A 15,832-nucleotide genomic window follows, 5' to 3' on the forward strand; every position below is an offset into this window, starting at 1 on the left:
TCTTTCTTCAAGAAACGAATGATTCTCGCTTTGATCGATTTCGAAACCGGGTTGGTCTATGGGCCACCGGATGTTTCTTCTTCCAAAACCATTCTTCACTTTTTCCGGTGGTTTCTCCATTGCACAGAAACGGGATTGAACAGAGAGAGAGTTTTAGTGGAAGGAGGTTGGAGGTTTGTATTTTGACATGAACGGTCTTCTTCGGACATGGATATAATTGGAGAAGAAAGGAGGGATAATGGTTTGGTTTGTTGTCTGTCTGATTATAGTGTTTTTGAGTTTGGTTTGTTGTCTGATTCTAGTGTAGTGTTTTTGAGTTGGTGTGTTGTGTATTAATAGAGAAGCTAGCACCTTTCGTAACGGCTATATTTCTCTTAAAGGTTCGAGTCTGGTCTCGATCGCCACAAAACGAGTCCGTTTCTCCTAACGGTAATAATGTTGGAATCGAACCGGTCTTGCAACTACCTAAACCGGTCTTGCAAGTTCTTCTCGAAGATGGTGCCTTGTAATCTAAAGAACTACCTCTCTCTCTCTCTCATTGTACTCTTAAAAAAAAAACTCTCTGTAACTTGATCCTTAGGCGATGTTATTGTTTCTGCAGAGCGGTACTAACTGATGAAGAAGAAAGACGATATGACTGCAGGGCTACAACTGTAGAGCTAGACGCCATGTGCGTGAGCTGGTTATGTGAAATTGAAACTTAACAACATGGTTCTTGTTGATGTTTCTTCACTAGTGTTTCTCAAGAAAATTGATTTTATGTTTGTGTAATTCAACTGAAAGAACTAGCAATGATGAAGTTGGGGGTTGTCATAGATGTCTCCTTCTTTGGTGATTATACTGGTGGGTTTGAGAATGAAATGCCTTAACATTGTGAAGGCACATAATTGACTATTGGTATATACTCATTCTGGGTTCTATAAAATCAGTCAAGGATCTCTGTTTATGTTTATGTGTATATTTGTTTATATGATTTTTAGTTTTGTTATTTTATATTAGTCTAGAATTTTGAGAATTCTGATAATATCATTTCAGCTTGAAACGTTTTAAATCAATGTTTCCAGCAGAGATAAGTTGATTAACTAACAAAGAGCAAGGATCACATAGAGACTGTCAATAAAGGAAAGAGATGATATGTTCTCATAAGCTCAGGCTAGAAACTTTTAAAGAGAATTCGAGCTACACATAATCCTTGCAAGAAAAATAAAAATTTTGGGGGGCAGCAAAGCACTGCCAGAGTAACACCTATATAACTGGAGAGAGGTACAAACACCAACGAAGATTTTTCTTCAGACGATTCAACTTTTTGATGCCATCACCGAGCAGAGACCATGGTTACTATTTTGAAGCTAACAGAGAGTAAAAGAACCCATAAACACAAGAAGACTAACATAGCTCTTGTTGCTGTCTTGCTCATGGCATCATCCCCGTTGGACCAAGCCAAAAGAAAGTACCACGCTGAGGTCACCGTTCTTGTCATTTGCCCCATTTGCCCAGCCCATGTCGCTATCCACTGCTGGAGTCATGTTCGATATTCTGATCATACCTGCAGTAACGTGAACCGAACCTGAAGATTGCGCTGCGTGTAGCCGGATTGCAGCGTCCTTTGTTTGGAACTGGGAAGCAAATGAAGGTGGAACTCCAAACATGTGGCTCGACTTTTTGAGGAAAGGGTACTTTGAATCTGCATGATTTAGTTTCAGAAAGAGTTAGAATCTGTCATCAAATGATATGTTTGACGTGTAAATATATGAACGCTTACCTGAATCGAAGTCAGTGACATCCGCATCTTGTTTTGAGGAAGACCCTTCGCCGCTTTCCTTTTTCTCCACCACCACCTCCTTCTCCAATTCTTCAGGGGGAAGGCTGCTGGTACAAAAATAAGTTAGAAACGGATCCAAAATGAAGAAGACATAAGTAAGTCGAAAGTAAGACTCTTACCTTCTGGTCGAGGCTTTCTTGTTCAGGAGGAGCATCTTGAGATCCCAACAGTTGTGAAACGCCAAGAGTCAAATTCTGAGCGTCCTCATCGTCAAAGAAGTTGAGATAATCTTCGAAGTTGAAATCATCTTGTAGACCACCACCGCTGAGATCGTTCGTTTCCAGGTACAGATCATCACAGAGTTGAAGATTGTTGCTAGGATCCATGAACGGCTCGTCAGGCAGATAGTTGGTTTCAATAGGAATGTCACTGTAGCAAGGATCAGCCACAAAATCATTGTTGTTGGAAGTTTCAATATTCTCCTCGTGCTGATCTTGCACACCACACCCAATTTGTTCATTCGGATAGAGAGAACAAGGCTGGATGCAACAATCCCGAATGATAGGCTTCTGATCCTCTTCAAAAGTTTCAGTTGGTTGTTTAATGTAACCACCGGAGTCAACAGCATAGTTTCCTGGTTGAATGTAGTTTCCAGAGTCTTCACAGTTTCCTGATTCAGCATTATTGCTTGAATCTCCATGACAATAATTAGTTTGAACAGGAATAGCATCATATACCACCAGATTCTCAGGCTTCTGCAAAATAAAATCAGATTCGGACGTTTAGAATGCTAAAACCTAAGCTCACTAACATACAAACCTAATTATAATCTAAATAGGTATCATGTTTCTGTAACCACATCACTTATAACTCTTGAGCATAAGTGAAGCCAGCACATTATCTAGCAACATCCTAAACACTCTCACACTATACATTGACACCATAAAGAGAAATAATTTCATAAACAAACCTCATCAATCTCGTCAATATCAACATAAACATCATCATCAACAGCCAATCCTTCACTAAGAGCATCTTGCTCTGGCACAAACGTCATCTTATCCTCTTCCCACTCCTCCTCAAGATAAGGAGCACCGTACTGCTCCCCATTCTTAGGCCCAGTCCCGCTCTTCTGGAATATCCTACACAGCACAAACGCATCCTACACAACAGACTCAACAAAAGTCAATATCTTTTAATCCATTAGCGTAAAGAAACTAACTTTCATAATTTAAACTTACTTGTGGTGCACCAGCTCTCTTCAACTCCTCATCAGTAAGACGATACTCATGCATAACCCAATTAGTCCTCTCACCACGAGGAGCTCGACCTTTATGATAAACAAGAGTCTTCTTCATCCCCACAGCTCTCGAACCATTACGAATCTCCCGATCCTTCCCCGTCGTCTTCCAGTACCCTTTCTCCGTGGCGCGGTTCGTCTTGGAACCGTTGCTGTACTTCTTATCAAGCATACTAAAGAAGTACCACTCCAAGTCTCTACTTTTCAGCTTCGACTTATCTACAAATCCCCCAAAAAACACACACACAAAAGTCAAAATCAATCGCAATTGAGCTAGCTAACCACCGAGAGAGTTAACCTGGTAGATCCCAAGGCTCGGATTTGTAGATATCGGTGACGGAGATGGCGTCGAACTTGAAGGGCTTGTTGCAGACCTTGCGCTTGAGGTAGTAGCGGACGAGCTCCTCGTCCGTCGGGTGGAAACGGAACCCAGGAGCTAGCGACGTTGCTGAGCCGCGACCCATCAAGAAAAGTTTAAGTTTTTTTTTTTTAATTTTATCAGCTGATTAAATTAGGGTTTTTGAGAAGAATTGGGGGAAAGACGGAGGAGAGAGAGAGAGAGGAGATCACGATGGTGCCAATGGGGAATTAAACAACCGTGAAGAGAAGAAACGAAAGCAATGACGCGGCGAAGGTTTTTTAAAATCGTCCACGATGGTGTGAGTTCGGAGAGAAGGTTACAGTGACGTTTGGGTGATATTTGATCAGCGACCGCTTCTAGTTAGGTGACACGTCGTCGACTTTGCTGTTCTGGAACGTTCTAACGTGTCGAATTACCCAATTCAGCAACCGGAAGCGAACTAATGTAGTTTGGGCCGCATCATACGCAGATAGGCCCATATCGTTTTGCATCGATGAAGAAAACATGCGGTCTTTACTGTGAATACTAGGTCTAGTATTTGTGATTATCCTTTCCAGATGATTTAAATTCTGTAATGACTATTTAACAAAAGTGTTCGCTTCCATATAATTTGATTAAAATGAAGTGATTATAGTTTCATGAGTCATGACCGTAACTAACATCATGATATCTATATATTTTTCAATGTAAATAAAATATTATAAAGTTTAAGAAGATAATCAAATTGTTGCTCAACTGAGATCCAGGAATCTAGGAAAAGCATTCATTCCACCTAAACAGAATGTGAATAGAGTATATAATGTGACAACGTTATTGTAAGCAATCACCACTGGCAATAAACTTTATCGTAACAGAAAAAGAATCTACATTATAATAGGGCAGTTGCATCACTCCTGATGCGACACGTCAGCGATATATGAGTTCCATTTTTAAAAAGTGTGAAAAAGTGTCAAATCTGTGACTCGAAACTGGGTTATTGAGATCTAAACAACAACATTTATACCACTGAGTTAAAGGATTCTTTGTACATTGATGGCTGAAACAAATATATATTTATGAAGGTCGGAAACCTTTGCTTCTTCGGTTTTCTTTGTGGGACCCACACTTATTTATTTTATCTAATGATTTAATAAATAATTTATAACTCACGTTTAATTGAGATTCATTAAAAAAAGCTCAATAAACCTCTTTGGTCTGTAAGCGTTCTCTTGAATGGAAGTTTAGGGCTTTCAATTTTTAATCATCGGTTCATGACTCATCTAAAAAACACAGATTAGCTCTTTGAGTTTCATGAATCAGTTTTTCTTCTTTAGTCTCTACATCTCCCCATCTTTAATAAATTCATCATCAGTTCTTTTATTTTGCCTGATAAATCATGATTGTGTGGTTTTAATTTTCTTTGATCATCCTTAGCTTGCACCCTTTGATCTAACCAAGAAGAAGAAGAAGACATTTGTCATTCAGGATGCCATCGAGGACTCAGCTGAGTCACATGAGAGACATATTATCCGTTGCCTGATTGTTCAAGAAGATTTTATGTGCTGTGAAACATATTTGTTTCATTTCATCAGTTGCTTTGTTTAATCTCTTTTCCTGCAAATAATGATGGCTTTGACAGTTCATTCACAGGAGCCAAAAAGTAAAAGAAGAAGAAGCCACTGAGTGTTTGACATTTTCTGTCTTCCTGAGTTTTTTTTTCCATTCATTAAACTTGGATTTTGAAGATTATGTGCCTCACATTCTTTTTATTTTGATGGTTGTTAGGTTGAATGAAGATCATTGAATAAAGAAAATGTCGATGCTCCTGAAGATTTGGAGGATACTTTATATTTCTTTCTCTGATAATTCTAGCGACATAAATTTGAACCTTTCAGAAGGTATATTGCAGAGCATCCTAATGATGAGGAAGAGGTGGAGGGAATTGATCTGCACCAGCAAACGTTACCCGTGGGAGGGAAGTGACATGGATTACTTATACGACGAGGTAAGCATATCATTAGATGGTTTGCGGTCCATCTCTGAGAGCCGTCGATTGTAAGTGTCCATCGTTTTGAAGTTGTATGACACTAAGATGTAAAGAATTACTAATCACGATTACCTTACTAGCAGAGTTCTTTTGCACAGCTATTGTCAATGGAATTAACACTGGAAATTGATGGTGCTATATTTCATGTTCCAAATGCTAACGCAAACTCCAATGTTGATTCTCAGCTTTAACATGCCAAAATCACAATGCAGTGGGTGTTGTAAGGTAATTCAGTAGGCACAAATGTTCAGTTGAAATAAAATTCTAAACTGTATTTATGCATCAAACTTATCATCCGTAACATAATAATATGCTTTTTCTGTGCTAGGAACCATTTGTAAATAAATGTCTCGGATGTATATGACTGCTTAGTTTATTTCTTTTGACAGTAAAATCACTAAGCTTGCAATGTGCCGGGACATCAAAAGCATCTCAGTGATGGTTAGCTTTACAATTTCATTGGTTTCTTTTTCCTATTATGTTGGATGGATTATTTTAGCTAACAAATATCGCAACAGAGCGCTGGCAATAACTCTAATAGATTTTATATACATTTAGAATTGGAAGTTTGGTGAGAACAGGAGCAAGTACTTCTGTCACGCTATTGGACAGTTATACGCCATTTCAAGAGAATCGATTTCTTATATTTCCCATAATCAGTAAGATTAAATGCTTTGTCTACTTTGCATTCATACCTCATTCTCCATCTAACTTCTCGGTGCTACTATATAATGATCAAGTCATTTTCTGCACAAATGGGCAAGTGGGGATGCTACGTTGGGTGCTTGGTTTATTGGGCTTGGCTATACAAAGTCTGTTGTGACTCTAAAACTTTTACCTCATTTTACATTGATTCTGGTTCTTGGGAGAATTGTAGATTGTGAATGAAAGGCACAAGCAGGGAACATATGTGTAGCTGCGTTCGACTCGACATGTAGCGGTATCTGCAGATCCGATGATCCCATTGTGGAGGTTACATGCAATGTGTTGGCCTGAAAATTATTATTTGGAAGCTACATTTCGAGGTATTTCCTCAACATATAAATAGACCATAGACAGAGTTTGATATTTATAATACTCAGTGATCATGGAATCTGCAGAAAACAGTCTTTTTGCATATTCTATATGGAACCAAGAGATATGTCATTTGTTTGATGATTGTATTATGATAGCTACTAACATAGGAGATGACTAGAGAAAGAGAAATGAGTATGAAACTCTTATATGGGTAGCTTTTGTAAACACATTTGGGTTTATTAATAGTTGTGACAAGCAATTATGTTTATAGTAAAGGAAACCCGCCGCAACGTCAATAACAAATACGCCTGTTTTTTGGTTGTTTGGGATTGAAATAGCTTATGGGTTTTCTAAATCAATATAATTGATTTGACTAAAGCTATCCTGGATGACAAAAAGAAGGATTGCAAGTTTAATAACTTCTACTTTAGACTTTAATTTCAACTAAATTATAATCAGTCTTTTATCCATATCATCTTAGTTATAATCGTGAGGATTTATTAGAATAAATAAACAGTTTCAACAATATTTAATATGTGATTTAATAAACAAAAGAACATGTAGGATTTTTAGGATTTAAAGAGATTGGAGACAATAATTAATGAATATGAAAAGAATACGAAGCAGATGATGAAAAATGATTTGAGAAAATTAGTGGCAGCACAGAGCTAAGCGAGATAAAAAAATCAATCAATAAATAATGAAAGAAGAATGAGCAGGGTTAAGTTATTACACAAACCAAAACTAAGACAAATCAAACGACGTGAAAACAAATGTAAACAAGACAAGAGGAGATGCTGAAGATAAACTGCATTGAAAAAATGAATGCTAGATTAGTAAGCAAAAGACAAAAATAGATTAAAATACAAAAATTTCGCGTCTTGGCGCGGATAACAACCCCTAGTTAAAACAATAAGACTCGACCTTCGTCACGCACTTATCATGAGCTTTAGTTTTTTTTTTTGGGGATAAAAGAGAGAAAATTAAATTTTCGATCAAAAGTATAAAGAGACCGTGACAGCAATTTTTTTCTACACATTTCTTTTGTAACAAATAACCTAGCAAAGTGACTATATATTAGGAGAGAGTAGAGGATAGTTTCTTAATTGCTTTCATAAAACTCTAATGCACTTGATTTAAAACAGTTTTTGCTGAATGTAATTTAACATTTTCATTCAGAAAAAATATTAAATTTTATAATTCCTCAGAAAAAGACACCCCAATGAAAAAAAAGAATCTCGCAAGTCTTTAACAAGCAAAGAATCGGTTACATACAAAAAAAAAAAATTTGATATACAAACAATGAATTACCACTTTCCCAGTAAATAAAAAAGAAGAAAAAATATTAAAAATGATTTTCTGTTTTTTTTTAAGGTTATGATGTTTATCAGTAATGGCAATCCACCAAAGTAGGAGCAGACATGTGAAGACACTTTGGTTCTTCTCTTTGCATCGTTGGTTGATGTTCTTGTTCCTGTTTTTGCTTCAAAGCAAAGGTAAACCCGTTGACCCGATTCTCATCTTCGGGTGCGGGTAGATTCAGATCCAAATCCAATGACACGACCGTCTTCTTAGCTCTCTTTGTAGCTGGCATCACCAAATGATCTTGACCGTCAGATATTTGATCGAACGACATAGAAGACAATGATAACTCCGTGTTGGCAGCAGCCGTGGCCACTGTCACGGTGGTAACCGGCGCCGCAGCAATAACCACCGCGCCTCTATGCCGTCTCATGTGGCCACCTAAGGCTTGCCCGGACGTAAACTCGGCTCCACAGACTCCACATTCATGAACCTTATTGCTACCAGCCTTACCATACACGGCAAGCGATCTATTGTTATTGTTCTTGTAAATAGTTGAGGTTGTGACGAGTGAAACGGCGTTACTTTCGTAGATATTCTTCTTAACGTCAATGTTGGAGTATGAGGATAACGTGGCTTTAGGTTTCTTGTGGCTAGCTCTATGGCCGCCTAAAGCCTGGAAAGAAGGGAAGGTCCGGTCACATGTTTTGCATTGATAAACGTAGTAACCGGCTTTGTCACCACCGTTAGATGAAGAAGTCTCTAGAAACCTCCTGCTGCTAAATCTATACGTGTTATTGTTGTTTGCTTCGTGGTTAGGTAGGGGAAGAGAGTGACCTTGGGACAAGAGAATCAAACAGTTGGCTATTTCTTGCTCTTCTTCGTCTTCTTCAGCCTTCAAAGTTGCGTTGTTGTTAGAGGACCAAGAGGCTGATGAAGATGAAGATGTGATCACACCATCTTTTTTGGATTCTTCTTGAATGTCATGTGCATGGGAAGAAACTATAGGAGGGGAGATGATAGAGAAAGGAATAGGAGACTGTGGACGTTGTCGCTTTGTACGCTTCCCTTTAAAGATCAATGATTGCTCCTTTGAAGCCGCTATGGCCTCTTCAAACGCTTCCATTAAGAGATGAAGATCACTAAAGGAGAAGAGGATTTGTGTTGATGTTGATTATGAAGAAGTTAAGAATGAGGGATGCATATATAGTAATGTGTTAAACAGGAAGATGTGTGTGTGTGTGAGATGGAGAGAGATGTGTGGAGAGATGGATACATAAATAGTTAGTGCATGATATAGGAAGAGACAAGTCAAAGAGAGACACCACACATATATAAGAAAAGCTTTGCAAGTGTGTGAATATGTTTGGACTTGTCTTTTTGTAGCCTCTTAAATTTTAGTAATTCTGTTATTGTCTCTCTTCTAGTATTTACCCAACTTGGCAAACTAATCACAAGACAATGAGATAAAGAGAGATAAAGAAAGAGTGTGTTTAACCATTTGCAACAAAAATGTGCAATTTTAGACAATTTCTATAGTACTATTTGTTTATTCCACTTCATTATCCGTTTTGTTACTCTGTGTACCTATTTATTTTGGGTGTGAACACATATCAAATAATTTAGTAGTTTTTGTTTGTTGTTAAAATTAGTTTTCACTTTGATATGTACGTTAACAAATTTTAGGCATCACTTCAAAATAGTCATTATAAGATAGAACATGACTAAAGCATATCTAATTATATGATTCAGCATTATATATTTAGTTTTAAAGTTTAAACATGATTGTTTTTGTAAATTTCAACAATAAAACTTCACTATTTTGAAAATAGTCATGGAGAATATGTAGTTTGTATCTTACATTGTAATTGTTGATTTATTTTTCTTACAAGTCTTATCAAGTTTTAATCTGCAATCTAGTTCTAAATCAAATCACACGCATTTTACATTTGTTCTAAAACTGTATATATATTATTAAAGAAAAAATAAATGAAGGAAGGAGTATAGGTTAAGCGATAGGTTTGGGTAAAGGAAGGGAATGGTGGTAAGTGCAATGCAAGCCTGTCCCTCACGGAATCTACGGCTCGCCCTTCATCTCTCTCTACCACTACTCCACTCCATCTATCATTATTTGTTCCTTTCTTTTAAAATATTTCTCTTACATATATATACGTGTACACGTCTATACGTAAATGTGTATTGAAAAAACATTATCTAAAATTGTCTGAAAACCGACTCTAAACAACTAAAGTCCAACCAGTTTGTCTCAAGGCTACGATAATTAGACTTCGAGCAAGATTCGAGTCAATAATATTTGTCTAGTGATGATGTTTATTAAACCGGTACAAAATATCCTAAAGTTGTTTAAAAGAAAGGGGAATCGAATTTCACCATTATATATTGTAGAAATTCACTTTGCACATAGAATATTAAGTTAATAAAGTGTAAAATGGAGAGATAAATACAAATTTATATCATAAATAAACACATGGTGGCGTGTGTATGTGCAGATCGAAAGTATATACGGATTCCGTTAACGGATGCATGATGCGAAGAGCACCCACTCCACGTAAAGAATATTACCAAGTAGCAAGCAATCAGCAAGTGCAGCTAATCGTATCTTCAAGAGTTAATTATCTTATTTTTATATATTTATAACACCAGAAATCTATTATACATGCTCCTCTCCGCCGCTTTAGTATTTTTCTGCGATATAATAATTCTCCCATGAAAATACTATTATTTATATGGTTTATGGATTAAAAAAAATCGAATGATATCATTGATATGATGTGTGATATAGTAACAAATTAAGCTTAGAAGTTCTATTACAGAAGTAGGTAGATAACAAATTAAGCTTAGAAGCTCTTGTAGAAGTAGGGATTAATTGAAAATGTTTTTTTTTTTTGCTAAAAATTTTAATTGAAAAATGTTTAAATGAAAAATGCTATATATAACTAAAATGAGGCAAAAGTATATCTAATATAAGGTCTACTATCCATTTATTGGGAGACTAATTAGGTTAGTAGCTAAATAATTATATAAAAGAAAAAGATAGTGGCTAGTCATTGCATGCTTACTCCCAATGATTAGGGAAGAGTACCGACTTGATAACATGGACCGCATGTAGACATTGTATATCTATACATATTATTGCATATGTATATAGTTGATTAATAGGTACATGCAAAAATCCTTAACTGTTGATAGTGGGAGAGTTAAGGAGCACAACTCGTTTCTCTAAGCTTATTTATAATTAAGGATCATTATCGAGTGTGTGTGAGCCCTTACTTAATCTCGTGTCTATTTCAGGGTCGCACGTTCACAAATCCACATTTACAAAATAAAACAACAATACATGACACAAATTACAAGCCATTGAGTACTTTAAAGTTAATCATCAATACATAACAAAAGTTATTTCCGGATCAACGCAACGACTAGAGAGACACTCGTCTTGATCCTACAGCTTGCATGCTGAGACACACGAAGCGCATACTTGTTAAACAATGTATCAATATTGATGTCATCTCCAAAGTGAGCAACGAGCATCCTCTCAGTCACTGCTCTTATGCAACTAGCTTCTTTTTGCCCTGCTTTAACTCCATGTGATTGCAAGCTACAGTCTTCAACACTATGACCAAGATCAAATCCATGTGTCTCCAAGTTATTTATTTTGAAGGAACCCTCTTTTCTTATAAGATCTGTCACTTCTTCTATGCTCGGATCATAAAACGGCATCTTGAACGAACTCACCTTCGATGCACTCACAACACCCTACATAAATTGACAACAAACGATTTAAATTTTTTGAAATAACCCGTGAACATATTTTAAATTTAAAATAAGAATATATAATAATTTAATACCTCTAAAACTAGGTCTTGAAGAGATTGGGATAACAGTGTCCAAAAGTGACAGCAATCCCTATACAATGGATCATCAAGAGTCTTTCTGCCAATTAACGTGAGAACCATGCGTCCACTAGATACCATCTCTTCAGAACGCATTCTCAGAAATGTCTTAAAATCTTTCTGGAATTGATTCAGGTAAGCCTTGTGTTCACTTAGAGGACTTGAACTTGTTATGTACACATTCATCCTGTTATTCTCCAGACCATCCGGAACCTTGCAAGTCCAAAATTTCATTGTTAGAAGCTTATATATATATTTATAAATGTGTGTATAAATGGAAAGTTATAACTAAGTATTTATAATTAAGACCTTAGAGAGAAAATGAATACTGTAAACTGAATGTACGAGATGGAGACTCTTGCGAGGGAAGAGCCTCGAGTAAAAGGAATCAGGTACTGCAGACACGAAGCACGATCCTTGTCTTGTGAGCTTCTTGTTGAAGGAAGTTATGAACTTGAAAGTTGTGTTGAAATCGTTACTAGGGAGATCATTCAGACAACAATCTATCTCTGGTGGGTTTTTGTTCGACTCTTTACATAATGCATTGATTGTGTTGACGATCTCAGACATCGCCAAAAATGTGTTTTGTCCGGATGAACATCCCAAGTCGGCTACTTTAATGCATCTAGGAAAGTCCAACTTTTTCATCATTTCTTTGGTGTTTTCAACCAACACTCTTTTGGTCCTTGATAAAACTCTTTTCTGAAAATTAAAAAAAAAATAGCATTTTTTTTAATTTGGTAGTTAGTAAAATATTGGGTGTCATATTTATATGTTCACACTTTGGAGAAGTAATTAGGCAATTGATTATTTATACATATATAAAATATGAAAGTACCTGAAGAATAGAATTGGTTGAGTAACTGTTGTCTCCATCTCCTCCGCTCATACTAAGAGCATTCACAAAAGAGTATTCACTACTTCTCTCATCATCGCCATTAGACTTCTCATTATCAGTCTTACAATCACAGCTGCATGTATAATATACACACGCATTGAAGATTAATCCAACATTAAAAGGAGAAGGATTGGTGCGGATGAATATTTAATGTATATTTTTGCACTAATTGATACATTATCTTAAGACTTATAAAGAGATAATTAGTACAATTTAATGTTGTAAAAAAGGAGCTGCGAAAAAAAGAGAGCTGCAACTATATACAGTATAATAGAAGGAAAACTTGATGAAATATCATTATCAAGAAACAAAATATTTTTTTTATGAAATATAACGTATTTTTTACGTGATATCTCCATTGTTCTTAAATAAGATTTCCTATCCGTATATACAGAAAGTAACATTAGGAATCGTTTCTTCTTTTTTTTTTTGCTAAATGGTAAATATCATTTCAAAATGAAAGTTGAAGTTTTATGTGATGTGTTTGACAAGATATAAGACCCCTGGTCTTGATTCCATGGCAAAAAAGATAAAAACATGGAATCAAATATCAATTGATATCTTAGCCGTTCAGCTTGAAAGCGAACAGGACTAAAGATAGCGATACAAACTTGAAAAATCTGAGTGAGAGGCTGAACCAAGCTGGGTAAGGGAAGAGAAGCTCGAAAACAAGTGAGATGAGACACGCAATGCTAACAAGAAGTTGTTTCATCCGGTTACCCGAACAGTTTACTATTCCTCAGAAGAGCAGAACCACGCCCGCTCAAGGACTGCCCTCTAGATCCGAGCAGGGACAATGAACTGAACCAAGTTCCAGCAAAAGACGGGACAACACTAACCACAAAAGCTTACTAGCGCTCAACTTGCACAATCCGTACTCGTCCTCTAAGCCGGTATCGAACAAGGGGCAGCATCACCACTCATGGGCCTTACTACCTCCTCTAGTAGCAAAGCGAACCCCGAGCACAAGGAATCCGAAGAAACTCTGTTACCTATATCTGTTTAACCTGCAAATCAAACTCAGACTAACAAGCGACGCCAAGTCCGAAACAAAGGAGGGACGAGGAGCTACCTAAAGCTACACTCATTAGCAGAATCACTTAAGCTTGAACCTTCGAAGATACGAACGTGTCATTTCCTCATCGGTGCTAGAAGTCCCGAGACCTCAAAACTCAAGCGGAGCCACCCGAGATAGCCTTTGATGGAGATAGCCACAAAGCGACGTTAAGGAACCACACCGACGAGATAACACAGAAGCTGGCAGAGGCGACACATAACCTGGCTAAGAGAGGTTCAGAGAGATGGAGCAGTCGCTAGGGCTCCAGAACTCGAAGCACATCTCAAACTTTCGACGGAGCACGCCGAAGAAAACCAAGTGCAGAGTCACTCACCAACATCAACCACGCCGGAGAGGAATATGGACAAGGTGGGAGCAGTAGGGGCCCTCTCGCAACGCCGATTGGCGCCGGAGAGGCAAACGGAGGTCGTGACGGCGGAGTCGCGAAGAGTTAGGTTTGGGAGGATATTTGGGGGTATTACGCGCAAGGAGATTTTCTAGGTGAAAGTTGGGAATCGTTTCTTCTTAGAGTTATCTGGACTAATGCACTGTAGAAAGCTTCTAGATAAAGACAATTTTAATGCAAGGGTGCTGTGACACTAGTTGATGGTTTCGTATCCCCCATGCCCTGTCCTCGTTGTGGGTTCGTACTCTCGTATGAGAGCACACGAATATGTGATCTACATTTAGATAAGTGGCACGCGAAAAGAGACGAGCCATGTGTTAATGTTCGCGTAGAATTATCAGTTACTCTGTTTTTTTTTTGAAACATTATCGGTTTCTCTGTTTATCGAATAATTTTTACAAGCAAACTGAAAATAGTTTTTTTTTTTTACCAAAAAACAATATCTCCATACGACTTATTTGCATAAAATCCTTTGAATTATATAGCAGAAATATTGCTAAAACATATTTTCTTGTTTATTAAACTTCTGTCTAGATATACCAACAAATATAGAAGTTTTTTTTATCTGAAATACCATTATCATCAAAACACGACCAAATTTTTGATGAATTATTCCGAAACTTCACATCTGCATAAGATTGATCCTAAACAACTGTAAAACAGATGATTTTTATTGTGATGTTTGAATAGAAAAAAAAAAGAAACACAGCAAAAATCTTCATGGTTATTTGCAAGATCAATTGACTAGTTTTCCCAAGTACTTTACAATACCTACTTGACTGTTGGACCAGGATTGAAGATGAATGGAATTATGGAAGGGACAAACCTCGAATAAGGATTGGTGTTGATGAATCTTGAATGCATTGCTCGCACTATCACTTTAAGCTAGCTCAAGAACTGAAATTAAGGACGATAGCTATTACACGTTATGTTGTATAAGAAGGCTATGTCCTCGCACACTTTACTTATAGAGGTGGAATTGACTTGATAAAATGTCTCTTTGTGATATACATCGTATAGTGCTTAAATGAAAGTTATTTTAACAAAAAAAGGGTTGTGGATTTTTTTTTCAATTTCCCACATGTTACATGTGACATGTCCCAAAAAAATTGTCTGTATGAATCATTTCAAGTCACGTCATTTATCAGTGTTCGAATCACAAGTGTGTATCTTTTTATTTGAAACATTTTAAAATAAAGAAAGAAAGAATGAAATCGAATGATTTATATGATTTAAAAAAAATATATATATGGATATTTTATCTTTTAAATTTTATAATAGAAAATGCACTATGTAGGTCTTAGTCAAGTGTTTATATTTCAAAAAGTTTGTTTTATATTGATTTTTGTCGGTATTTTATATGGATCTAAACCTGGCACGTCACACAGATTATAAATTATTAAATTTTATTTCCGAATCAGTGAAACGACTAGACTGATAGACGTTTTGTTCTTGCAGCTATCATGTATATTTTTCAAACAATATAATGTATCGATATTAATGGCATCTCCAAAGTGAGCTACAAGCATTGTTTCAGTCACTGCTCTGATGCAAATAGCTTCTTTTCCCCCTGCTTTTGCTCTATCTGATTTGCAAGCCATATTCTTCGTTGCTTAGACCGAGATCAAATATGTGTGTCTCCAAGTCGTTTACCATGAATGAACCCTCATCCTCTGTATACTAAATCATAAATCACTCAACCAATCAGATTTTACCACATAATTAAAAAATAAAACTAATTTAAATTAAGGAAAACAAATAAAATGATGTCAATCTAATAGTTACTAGA

At 36.6% G+C, this 15,832-nt stretch overlaps 3 protein-coding genes and 1 long non-coding RNA gene across 8 annotated transcripts; 1 reads left to right on the top strand and 3 right to left on the bottom strand.

Annotated features, from left to right (window-relative positions):
- The first annotated feature begins 1 nt into the window (after position 1).
- LOC111212253 lies at positions 2-958 on the top strand. The gene is made up of 2 exons (XR_002662903.2): positions 2-505; positions 602-958. It is a non-coding gene; the product is annotated as an uncharacterized LOC111212253 (long non-coding RNA).
- A 159-nt stretch (positions 959-1,117) lies between these two features.
- Positions 1,118-3,724, bottom strand: LOC111197933 (NAC domain-containing protein 78). The gene is given in 7 exon segments (XM_048767297.1): positions 1,118-1,426; positions 1,428-1,684; positions 1,763-1,860; positions 1,937-2,517; positions 2,733-2,924; positions 3,004-3,281; positions 3,361-3,724. Coding segments are annotated over 7 exon segments (1,683 nt in total). The 5' UTR covers positions 3,527-3,724; the 3' UTR covers positions 1,118-1,315.
- Positions 3,725-7,358: 3,634 nt separating this feature from the next.
- LOC111212252 (zinc finger protein ZAT5-like) lies at positions 7,359-9,174 on the bottom strand. The gene has a single exon (XM_022713711.2). It carries the CDS (start codon positions 8,892-8,894, stop codon positions 7,854-7,856), a length of 1,041 nt encoding a protein of 346 aa, XP_022569432.2. The 5' UTR covers positions 8,895-9,174; the 3' UTR covers positions 7,359-7,853.
- Positions 9,175-11,003: 1,829 nt separating this feature from the next.
- LOC106436480 (salicylate/benzoate carboxyl methyltransferase-like) lies at positions 11,004-15,027 on the bottom strand. Of its 5 annotated transcripts, none has more exons than XM_022713709.2 (6): positions 13,653-14,756; positions 13,301-13,578; positions 12,521-12,653; positions 11,992-12,384; positions 11,638-11,895; positions 11,004-11,545 (listed from the first exon to the last, which is right to left on the bottom strand). In XM_022713709.2, the coding sequence occupies exons 3-6, from the start codon at positions 12,569-12,571 to the stop codon at positions 11,186-11,188; spliced, it is 1,062 nt and encodes a 353-aa protein (XP_022569430.1). In that variant the 5' UTR covers positions 12,572-12,653; positions 13,301-13,578; positions 13,653-14,756; the 3' UTR covers positions 11,004-11,185. The 5 variants fall into 5 exon arrangements, with proteins under 5 accessions (XP_022569430.1, XP_022569429.1, XP_013732897.1 ...); XM_022713708.2 differs by having other exon boundaries at positions 13,301-13,587; XM_013877443.2 differs by lacking the exons at positions 13,301-13,578; positions 13,653-14,756 and adding an exon at positions 14,870-15,027.
- Between the last annotated feature and the right edge of the window lie 805 nt (positions 15,028-15,832).

This window comes from Brassica napus, chromosome C9, assembly GCF_020379485.1.
Source record: "Brassica napus cultivar Da-Ae chromosome C9, Da-Ae, whole genome shotgun sequence".
NCBI lineage: Eukaryota > Viridiplantae > Streptophyta > Magnoliopsida > Brassicales > Brassicaceae > Brassica > Brassica napus.